Source organism: Taurulus bubalis (genome assembly GCF_910589615.1).
Source record: "Taurulus bubalis genome assembly, chromosome: 5".
NCBI lineage: Eukaryota > Metazoa > Chordata > Actinopteri > Perciformes > Cottidae > Taurulus > Taurulus bubalis.
Genome location: NC_136593.1, coordinates 15216706 through 15229040, shown reverse-complemented (window position 1 = coordinate 15229040; position 12335 = coordinate 15216706). Strand labels below are relative to the sequence as shown.

General features: G+C 38.2%; 1 protein-coding gene across 1 annotated transcript in view; it reads left to right on the top strand.

The window, feature by feature from the left end:
* tex264a (testis expressed 264, ER-phagy receptor a) overlaps positions 1-12335 on the top strand; it is a gene marked incomplete at its 5' end in the record, with an annotated part of 63636 nt that overhangs the window by 48190 nt on the left and 3111 nt on the right. The window contains one exon of the mRNA XM_079217773.1: positions 7223-7394. Within this exon, the coding sequence (XP_079073899.1) occupies positions 7223-7394 (172 nt within the window). The remainder of the gene's footprint in view (positions 1-7222; positions 7395-12335) is intronic.

The window sequence follows — 12335 nt, the reverse complement described above, 5'->3', positions numbered from 1 at the left end:
GATCTTATTCTCTCCTCCATAGTGGATGCCCACTGAATCTTTGGAGTAGTGATGAAGTTTTGTGATTACCTTCTTGTTGCCCACATGTTTCTTCCGCCTGCTTGGCCTACTTAGATTTAATTCAGAATTTCCTAGAATACCTTCTGAGTTTCCTAGACAAATCCACAGGACCTTCAGTGTCCAGCTGAGTTTTATGTGCTGGTGGAGAGAGTGAAAGTAATAGCAGGATGGTGCCTTTGTAGTTGTAACAAAAAAAGTGTGAGCCTTTTACTTGCTGTAACAAACTATCTTCTAGTTTTTGATTTATTATTGATTCCTGCATGTATGGTTGTTGAACTATCATGCAAAACTTTGGTGTCGAAAAAAACTTCCATTTGGAGAAAATTACAGCAAAATCTGATATGCACCATTAATAATAGATCACTAAAAATGTACATTGAAAAATGAAACTATCTAATTAAATCCTGTTATTGTTGTTGCAGTAAATATTATAAATATGATGAGACATTAAGAACAAAAAAAAACTGACTGAAAACAATAGACTAGGGAAGAAGGATCCAGGGTACATCGTCAGTAGCACATCCAATGTTTACGTTGTATCCATGCTTTAGACAAATACAGTGCATCTCCAAAAACACAATTGCAGCCAGGCCTCTAGATATTTGCTGCATTTTGCCCCTCAACTTTGTGAGAAGGCCTCTTGAGAGGGAGATTCTCCAAAGTCTCCAGTCACTTTTTTATTCTGGCCATCAGCCAAAAGAGCCACTGAGCTGCAAAGAAACAGAGGAGAGAGATGAGACATTAAAAGAAGAACGAAGCTAATGCATCAATCTTTGAAAATGGCTGCTTGATGGTGTGTCTTTTAAGCCACATCTGGAAGTGGAAGATTGTTTGCGTCAGTGTTATTCATCAGATCTGAGAGGACTGAATACATTTCATATATGAAAGGCTGCAATACAACATAGAGCGTCAGTATTGAGCTCTTTTGTTGTACTTATGGTTCAGTTACTCCGTGGCTATGTTTATGTTTGAGGGTTAGTTAAGTGATGCAGTGAATCAAGCTCCAGGGGTGTTGTTATCTATGTTTACCTTCCTCTGGTATTTCTATTGGAACAGCTGCCAGAGAGGCCAAAGACACTATAAAGCCCCATGAGACCCTCACCCATATAGGTCCGTTTCTGTGGCCCTCAACCCACTTTACACACTCACTCACTCACTCACTCACTCACTCACTCAATTATTCCAGATTACACAATCAACATTTTCCATAAAATGAGTTTGTGCAAATGTATTTCTATTTTTTAATTTTAATTTAAATTCAGTCGTGAGATTGCACCTGGTGTGAGTGCAATCTCTGTTTCACCTCTGTTCTGTGAAAAGCTGTTTGGGTTCTGTCACCTAAATGACAAAGATTTGTGAAGATGATGAAGCTCATTTTGATTTTTATAATTAGAAGTACAGTATTCCTTTGAGGCAGCTTGGTGAGCAATAATAGTAAAAAATGTGATGCTTTTATTGATTTAGTGGGAAATTACTGTGTGTAAGCTAAAAGGTCAACTAAAGCATCGTACCCTGGGGGTGCAAGCGATTCAGTGTCTTGGTCAAGGGCATTTCTGCAGAAGTTATGCTTTAACCTGTGTCCTTCGCTCTGTTATATGACAGCTTTACAGCTCTTTCTCACTTAGTCTTTCTGAGATCCTGTACATTCTTTACTGTTTCTGTCTATCCATGTAGATTACACTTTAGAATCAAACCATTCCAGGATAAGGCCAGACATCATAGATGAATTGTGTCTTAATCAGTCATCATAGTATATAATAAAGAATAAGAACAAAAGGTAATTTCTTCTGAGGTCTTCTTAGTTCTGTGACAAAGACCAAGGACAGGACCAAAACCAAGCCAGAAAGAGAGAGATAAATATAAGCACAATATGGCTGTATCCTCATGCAATGAGTATTATGGTATTTTACAAAAAGCCAATCCTCATTAATTTGTTGTGCGTTATCCAACGAATCTCCAGCAAAATGTACATTGTTAGATTTAGGCAACAGCAGTTCTTGGTTGAGATTAAGAAAATATCATTTAGTTTTAGACAGCAAAACTATAGTTTAGGTTTACAAAAATATCTTTGTTTGGGTTAAAGTAGCCCTCCCTATGCAGCGGTTGATGCTCTTTAAACTTCCTTATCTGCAATACATACAAATAGATTTTGTTGCACGTATACAAGTTACGGTGCATTACTTTGCATAGCTATAGCTACGAACAGTGTTTGAGAATAGCATTTCCTGATTAGTCTGTCACCCTTGATCTTTACATCGATGAAGAGTAAAGCGGTCCCTGCTGACTTTGCTTAAGGCAGTGACAAAAATGAGATAGATGGAAGGATGAGCTTTAGTGCAAAGTAGTGAAAGCATTTGTACAGTTAAACGTTATGCTTTTTCTCTAGTTGTCACTCTTTTTCTGGTTGCTACCAGTCCAATTAAAGAAAAATTTGGTTTTCTGTCTTGCTCATGGACACTTACAGGACGTAACTATTGATGAACATGGTGAGATTCAAATCTGTGACCTTCTAAATATGGAACAGGACCTCTAACCACCAACCCCATCCTGTCACCTTGTTTTTTAATTAAAATGCATCCTTAGATCTTCTTATTCTCTGCTCCATTGTTGATGAATCTCAGCGGTTGTGTGTTGTAATTTTCCTTCTTGTTGCTGGTTTCTTTTGCTTGTCTTGCCTCCATTTAATTATATCAGTTTCATAAATAAGCTAAATAGTACTTGATAGGTATGGCTGACACTTCAGAGCAGATTTCAGAACAGAACCAATATGATACCTGAAAAAAAAATCAAGGTATTTGCATTTACTTTGTCAAACTTGTCATGTAACGCAGAAACTACTAAAGAGATACATGTTATTTCAAGTGGTGCTTAAAGAGGCTCACAAACTAAACTACACTCTGATTTCTCTAATTAGGATACTTTCCAACACTGTGAGAGGCTGTTATGACATACAGCAATGAAAGGTGGTGTGGTATTTGGTTAAAATTCAAACCGGTATACGTTTTTGCACATAATTAAAAAATATATCCATGATGTGATTTTTTTAGCCCCCCCTCCGCATGCTTGAGGATATTATCTTCAAATGAAAGGCAGTGTGATTTGCATGTGGAAATAAAATAAATAATGTTTTGTATAAAAATAGGATCTCATATTCTCCATCTATCACTTAATCTCCACCAATTCAAATGTAACATGTTTATTAGACAAAACACTTCAGTGCAGCAAGGCCATTAATTATTAAGAGTGAGGTTGCATAACATAGAGAAGAAGGGCAAGGACTGAAAGTGACCCATTTTGTAGAACCACTATAATGATAAATTAGGAACAGGAAATGGTCTGTAGTTTATTGGTGCTGATACCAACTGGTTGTTCACTTGCTGGTTATTTGCTGGATGAATAATCAGTGATGAGAGAATATGTGTGACTGAGTCTCTTCTGAGGTGACAGAGACAACGACTGACCTGTTTTTTTGACTGTTCAGTCTTTTCCTTCATTTCCTGCAGGAAATCACATTTCATTCAAACCCAGCAACTCCCGGACACAGACCCAGGTTAAGTGAATGCTTGTTGACTCCATGATAGGCTACAGGGAAATAGATGGCACCCAATCAGACATAGACAGGCCACAAAAGGTCACAGGGAGGAAATGGAACATCTTGCTTGTCATAATTAAAACATGCATGCCAGGAGGGAGTTTTTATTATGATGGGGATGGTTAATCTATCTTCTATTTCTTTATTAATTTCCCTGGTGAGAGGAAATATGAATTACTGGACAGTGAAATGTGCCTTCTAAAGATGAGACCTGCAGTGTATCATTGTTTAATAATAGATGTTAGTCGTGTTTTTCTCTTTTTTTGGCTCTCAAATAGGACAGTGAACAAGAATAATTAAATAATAGTCAACTAATGATAATAATAATATTCATCTATATATCATCTAGATTTCATACTTATGTGTATAACATGTAAGAAGGGAAGAGCTTATTTTATGTAATATTTTATAGGGCAACTTCTGATAATGACTTTGATTACAAACACAATCCGTAATAATATAATGAATGTAGTAATAATAAATGACACTTCTCTAAGCCCCGCCCCCTTACAGAGGCTAAGTCGCGCCACTTCCATTTCCCCCAAGAAACCTTATTTTGATAGTGGAAAAAAACTACAGTAGTCACTGACAAATAACACATATATTTGTTATCCCGTTTCAATTGTGCCATGAATTGCACATATTTGTCAATTTTAAAGATTATTTTGCATGTAAATAAAGTCGCAGTTTGTCATAGATTTGTCATAGTATCATTTAGTTTTGTGTGAACCTAAACTAAAACTACATTTCTCTTCTTGCACAATGCATGTGACCAAAATGGATATTACAAGTTATCCATGTAATACAATCATCATGTGTAATTTATGGCACAAATTTGTTTCTCACCATTGACTACTGTACATATGTTTTCCGAAATACAATGTGATAAGAAAGAACCTAATAGTCACATGTGGAGTCGCAGAGTTCTTTGAAATACATCAAAGGGAAACTCTCTGGATATCAAAAGAAAGTGAAAGAACTGAAATGAATAATCACAGATTAAACATGGGAAAATACCTACAATTCTTAAAGTTGATCAAATCAAATTAAACCTGAAATCCTATTTCACTGAAAATATTGTTAACTAAATTAGTTAATTACTTATTTGGCTCATTGGGTGTGCGACTGCGTTAGCTTGCTTAGCAGCAGCTCTCACTTGTTCTGGCTCAGTGTAGTCATGAATAAGTTAACTTCTAAGCTTTGGTGTCACATTTGTCCTTTTATTTTCACCCATTTATTTAGTTAAGAGTTGTCCGTGCTTTGTGTTGCCGGTTGCACATGGCTAAGGTTTTATTTTTTTTAAACGGTGACAGTTGGTGCTGATGGATTCAACCAATCATAGTACACTAATGTTATACATGGTACCTCTTGTGCTTGGAGAGTACCTACTCTGAAATAGGAACTACAAAAGCCCCTCAAAAGAGCACCATAATAGTTCCTATTTTTTTCATTGTGAACACATAAAAAAGGGGGATTCGCAGAACTATTTAATGAAAAAGTTCCTCCAGTCCAAAAAATGCCTCAAGGTAGTTTAGTTCATGAGTCCCTTCTACCTGGTCGATGGTGTGTTAATCAGTCAAATCACCTGATTGTCTCTAGTGGAAAATCTGCAGTCCCTGCTGGCACGAGAGTTTAATAGAGAGAATATATTATAATTATGAACAAGTTACTGTTTTAACAAGGTAAAGCACACACATATATTGGTACATATCTTTCTCACATGCTGTTGTATTTCTCTCATATGTGACAGTCTCCCTTGGAGACTCTCTGTGTGTGTGTGTTGTGTGTGTGTGTGTGTGTGTGTGTGTGTGTGTGTGTGTGTGTGTGTGTGTGTGTGTGTGTGTGTGTGTGTGTGTGTGTGTGTGTGTGTGTGTGTGTGTGTGTGTGTGTGCAGACAGTGAACTGTCTTTGTCTAGATTTCCCAGCTCATTATCGAGGGAAGTTCAAGGAGATGGGTACTCATTTGCATAGCCAGCTCTGGGGCTGGAGCCCCCGTGTGTGGCAGCCAGGTGATTCATACCAGCTCCCACAGTCTTATTTTGCAGAGGATTAAATTAAAACCAATCAATCAGACTAGATCACCCTGACCCAGAGCAAAATTAGTCAGTTAACTGACTGGTGTGAGACCATCCAACATTTGTTTTGCCCTCTCGGAATCGCCCAGAATAGACATATTTGTCGCACAACCACGGCGCTATTGCAAGGCTGTACAATCACTTCAATTTAGAGACGAGACATTTACGCAATTCTGTGAACACTCACGTAGAGAGGCCCAGACCATGAAAGCAAAACAATTCCAATAAAGGGAGTTATATTGCGTTGTAGGGTGTGATCTACCTGTCAACATAAATATAAGTTGTAAAACCCAGAGGAGACCCCAAACAAAGAAAGGTGTAACATACATGTACCATTTAGCAACTTTATAGAATTAAAACATACAGTCTTTTTACTTTGCAAATAGTATTAGAGCAAGTACAGTATATGTTAAAGAGAAGGGAGTCTTGGAGAAACGGCTCCTTAAAACAAAGGGTGTCAGGGCTCTGCAGACTCAGTCAAGCTGAGACCACATGTCTGCAGCTTGACTGAGACATGTCTGCCTTTACAGAAATCAAGCCGGCTTCAAACTCGCATGCTTTCCGAACAGGCACTGCACTAGTTTTATAAAATTGGAGAGTAAAGCATACTAATGTTGTGCAAATTGTGTATCAATTAGATTTACTGGGACTTGCACTGCTTGAGTTAAATCTACTACTGTCAAACCTTTTGGGTCATGAATTCCTGCATAGTATCTCACACTAAAACATTAATGTGTCACTTTGCGACCGATCATTGCTGAGACCAGCCTGTGCAGCTCACCCAGGCCTCCTCCTGCTGCATTCTGACGGCCCATTGAAGAGCTCGCATCTCTGCAATCTCTTGAGGACTATATAAAAGCATAACGCAAAATTATGTAAGGCGTATGTCCTCCTTAGAGAAAATATGGTATAATATTTATAAACTCTCCACTTTCTGCACACTCCACAGGAGGGTGCAAGTGTAGACACATAGGTGTGGATGGTAATGCAACTTTAATGGACTCACATGGGTGGGCATTTTCATATTAATGTGCCAAAGAAATAGTGCTAGGTCAGCAAAGTGAAGACATTTTAAAGCTACATACAGTATGACTGATATTTTCTGCTTGTCTGAGATATTCTATCACCGTCATCCATGTTGTGCATACTTTTGAGTGTATGAAGCAGTTGATTGAGCAAAATGGCAGTACCTTTCATGAGCACACTCTACACATTTCTACTTTAATCTGATTAGTTATTTCCTTATAATTTAACTCTAGTCGCAGTTTTATAATAACGTCCATGTTCGTCTCTTTCTCTTTCCAATTCCAGCAAGGTGTAATTATTACCTTCATAATAAGACGGCCTTGTAAATCCTTGTCAAGCTGTGTTGTACAAACTTAAAACGATTTTCAATCTTCTTATGTTTTTTTGTGCACTATTACAGAGTACAAACTATGTAAAAATGCCTCGTGTCATACAGCTAATTGTCCACTTTGTCTTTCTCCTTTCACAGGAGAGGAGGCTGTGTGCATTCCCGACTATTGAGATCTGTAGCTCAGATGTCATCAACTATATGGTTCCACTGTCTCGCCAGACAGACTTCTTTGTTCCAGAGATGAAGGAGGAGGTTAAAACAGATGTTAAAGAAGAGGACTCTGACGAGGACAGAGGAACTGACATTACAGGTAATGTGTACTTTGTTCATACAACCTAGTCTCTCATAGCAAGGCCTTCCGCTGTGGCGAAAGGTCTGGCTATGAGAGGCTCTATCAGCGCTAGAGAAAGTCTGGCTCCACACATTGTCATTCTGGTATAAGGGGGGAAAAAAAGCTCTGGCTTGTTTGTATTTCTTTAAACCAATCACATAATGCACTTATTGTAAATCGCTTTGGATAAAAGCGTCAGATAAATGAAATGTAATGTAATGTAATTGGCGCTGCAAAACACAGGATGCAGTGGTGGTGTCCTTGCAAAACAGTGCAAATAGCAAAGGGGAGCAGAATGCTGCATAAGACACGTTGCCAATGGCAGACTTTTACCCACAGTCTACATGCAGTGAGTCTAACTAATTCCAACCAAACACTGTTGTTATTGAGCCCTCATTAGAAAAAGAATTACAGCATCAATAAAAAAAACGTAATTCCAGAGACTAAAGGAAATGTCTGTTTCACTGACAGCAACAATTAAAAAAAGTAAAATGATTAATTGAGGACCAATTAAATAGATAAGTTGTTTTCTGTCATTATTTGTTATTTCATCCTATTGCAGTTTAATAAAGTGTGTTGATAAAACACAGGTTTCTGCTTTATTAATACTATAGCTTAGAAGAAAACATTAAGAAAATATTTGGCAACTTTTGTTTTGTTGGACATCGCCTAACCTTGAGTCCTCACAGAGGACATGTGAGTGGATCGATCGGAGGATCGGCGGTTTGATCTTTGGCTCCGCTAGTCCATGTCGGGCTAGACACTTAACCCCAAGTTGCTCCCGCAGGCTATTCCTGCGGTGTATGAATTGGTATGAATGTTAGTTAGTCCTGATGGACAGGTTTGTATGGTAGCCCCTGCCATCAGTGTATGAATAAGTGATAAAAGGTAAATGATGACATGTAGTGTTAAAGCACTTTGAGACTGGAAAAAGCACTTTACAAGTACAATCCATTTACCATTTAAAGACAGAACTACAGTAAGCATGCAGAGTTGTCCTTTAACTGTCAGACAGAAGTAATATCCTGATTAAAAAATCACCTGAAAGATCACCAATTTACTATCAATTATCAATAATCTAATGATGAAAGTCAAATTCTTGTTCATCACATGGAATCAAGTAGTGGTAATATCACAAAAGAGGAGCTTGAGGTAAACACAAGCCTTTAGAATCACAATGTAGCTGATTTGCTATAAAAACACTTTAGGCTCTGTTTAAAGGAATGTGTTTATGTTCCTCTGCGAACACTCATCGCCCAGGGCCTCTTTATTGTTCACAGGAGCGCTGAGAAGCAGCTATTGTGTGATCGGTGGTAGCAGAAACATAAATAGAGTTTCAAGAGTGACCACATTTCTATTGCAAAGTGTGCAGTACCCAACAAATGCTCTGTCAGCTCAGGTATTATGTGTTCATAGGACAACAAGAAAGCAGCTGTATGAATGTCTTCCTATTTGTGTGCAGTTTTCCTACACCATGGCTGGTTTAGGTTTTTGATTATTTGTTGGTGTCGTACATGAGGTTTAGGGCTGGGTTTCCACTCTCCGAAATGGAGACTGAGTGTGTTTATGTTCCCAGATACCGCTGAACTTTCTTAATGAGAGACAGATCAATCAGTGGATCTAAGCTTTGTCGGGAAATCCTGCTCCGGCACCTCGGAGATTGCCTTAAACTTTTCATCTCTCAGCTCCAGTACCCACATTATAGACATTATAGTCTTGACCATAAACTCTGCTTGTGCCCGGACATTTGTCCTGTTTATACGTTCACAGAACACTGAGAGCAAGTAAACACGACACAATTAAAACACTTTTATGATAATCTGGTGCTCACAGCAGCCACTGTTAGTGCTGCGAGTTGTTATTCTTTTGAGGACACAAACCAGCCTCAGTTTTAAACGGGCAAATGGGCTTCATTTTTATAGAATTGATAGCATAGGCTGGACCCAGCTAAGGTACAACCTTACAAAATATGGCAGGCTTGTTCCAATAATTTGAAATTAGTGTCCTACTACTTAGTCTATTTTATATTTTATTTTTGTAATCATGGTACAATTACACACCATAGTGTAATAATCCACTATTAAAGTGTGTGATAATTGTGGGAGGTATCAACTGTTTTGATGATTGTTACAACAAGCCCTAACCCTATTGACTAAGAAGAAACATGAACTCTATTTCCATCTATCTTTTTTTTTGTTGCAAAAAGTCTACACTTGGCTGAGGTGGAAATGCAATAAAGTGCAATAGAAACAGAATACATTATGACATGAAGCATGTGAAAGTCTTCAATGTTCATCTCCACTGTGCACAGAAGATGTTGACCTCTGAGATGAAAAATAGTGGCATCCAGAAAGATCAGATATGTGTGAATTGATGAGGATACTCAAATACCATATTTACCTCCACCAAGGAGGATATATATATATATATATATATATATATATATATATATATATATATATATATACAAAGAGGAACCATTCCATTTGGGAGAGGATTGGTCTTGCACTCTCAAAGTACTCTTCTAGTTACATCATGTTTGCCACGTAATTTCTGTTTGATTGAGGTTTGACTGGTGCCCTTTTAATAACATCAAAATTTCCAAATTTGCACTAAATTGGATTTTTTTTTCCAGAGAAACACACCGTTTACCATGACATACTGTACATGTACAACAATATATGTTCATATTTACAATATATTTGTTTACTTTATGATGAGTATCCTTTAATGCTTCTTCCTTCCAGCCCTAATTCGTAAACAAGAAGATCCATCTACTGCATCAGCTCTTGATCTTCTGTGTATGCACTTTATTGTCGCAACTCTCTCTCCTTCCACTCAGACTCTGATTCTCCGAACTCTCAGTATGCCTCAGCCCTATCTGTCTCTAATTACCTCCTTAGAAAGCTTCTCCTCTGTTCCAAACAGTTGGAAGAACAAGACCTTGATTCGCTGCTAATAATCCCAATGGGCCCAATTTAGCAACTAATTTAGGCAAATGTTATCTAAAAGACTTTCAGAGGCACAGCTGGCTTCAACCATTTCAGGACTTGCTTGCAGTTGTAGAGGAGGTGAAAGTTGTCCAGTGTGTTGAGGCTCTTCCTTGGGGGGCTGTCCACCCGATTACCCTAAATAGACCCATTATTTCCCATAGAATTCATTGTATTGTAAAATGAGTCTCTCTGGAGCAGTCCTTTTTACTGCAACATGCAAATGAAATATAAATAACTAACTACACACCATATGTATTTTTAAAGCAATACATCTCAGTCACATGACATTCACACCAGAGCTGATCCACTGACGACAATTCCCAATGGTTTTGTTTGGACTTGCTAGCTAATCAACAGGCCTATAAATGGATATTATAAATTACCTAAAAGGACTTCCCATTTATGATATTCTTCACTGTTGACAAGATCAAATCTGCTGCATGTGATAATTAGATTGCTGATTGATGTTGAGATTCAAATGTATGAAAAAGAACGACTGACCTCAGCGCGCTGTGCGGAGACTTCCTGTTTATTGTATTTTGGTCCCAGATGACACATTTAGTGCAAACACACTTTGATGTGTGGATGAGATTTATTTGCAGTGTGAAAGCAGCAGGAAAACGGCTCGGACAACAGTGTGTTCGTGTCCTGTGGGATAGTCGAGTCAAGTCGAGTTAGATTTTATTTATGGAAAACACTTTATATGGAGGCTGTCCATTTCAAACCAAATAAGACATATTAAGTCCATATAAAAAGTGAAAAGCCTTAGTATACTACACTGGAGAGGCAAACATTGGACAAACTTGAACCCAGAATTTGTCATTGAGGTTTTAAACCTGCTTTTTTCAGACCAAGTGTTGGCACATTCTTTTTTCCTGTTTCTGAAGTGTCTTCTGAAGCAGCCCCCAACCTTTTTTACGCCATGGAACGATTTTGTGTAAGACAATATTTTCACGGACCGACCTTTGTGTGTAGGCGATAAATAAGACGTAATAAAATTATACGACCGGCATAAAGAGGACAATAAAGTGAATACAACTCACCATTCCTCCGAATTAGTGGGAGCCCTGAGCTTGTTTCTCTGCAACGAGCCGGTCCCATCTCGGAGTGAATGGAGACAACGACACTCGACGTGTCTTCTTTATATCTGGTCTACTCCGTAACTTAAACCTTTAGTCCAGTCTACAGCGTAACTTGAACCCGCTTCACAAAGACGAAGCAGGGTTTTCAGAGCTTTTTTGGCCTTGATTTTAATCCAGAACACCGGCAGAGTTGAAACGTACATCACACATCACGTGACCTCTTGACATGTGTCAAGAGGGGTTACGCACAGACTGATGTATCCTGTCATTTTTCAAAATAACACATCTTTCCGACCTTGGTTTTATACATTTTTTCTTCATTCTTTCTGTGCGGCCCGGTACCAAGGGACCCACGGACCGGTACCCGGCCGCGGCCCGGTGGTTGGGGACCTCTGTTCTAGAGCAGTGGTTCTCAAATGGGGGTACGTGAGATAAAAAAATATATATATTAAAATTACCATCCATTCAAAAATCCTTTCAGAAACTGAGTTTGATATATTCTATATTAAATCAAACACTGATGGCACAGCGCAGTGTATTACATGTTTTTTTCAATCCAAAATGCTTTGCGCTGGTTAGGGGGAAAAATATTTCACAGGGGGTACATCACTGAAAAAGGTTGAGAACCACTATTCTAGAGGATCAACAGTTTAAAGCTCAATGTGTCATATTTGTTGTGTTGGGCTCATACAATTTTAAGTCTTGATTCCTTTTTTTCATCTGTAATGTTAGGCATCATAAGCAACAGACCTCCTATCCGTCATGTGTTTCCCATGTATAACTGTGTTATTATTATCCTTTATTTTTATTTTTGTAATCTTTTGACTATCTGACACAGTGCTGTT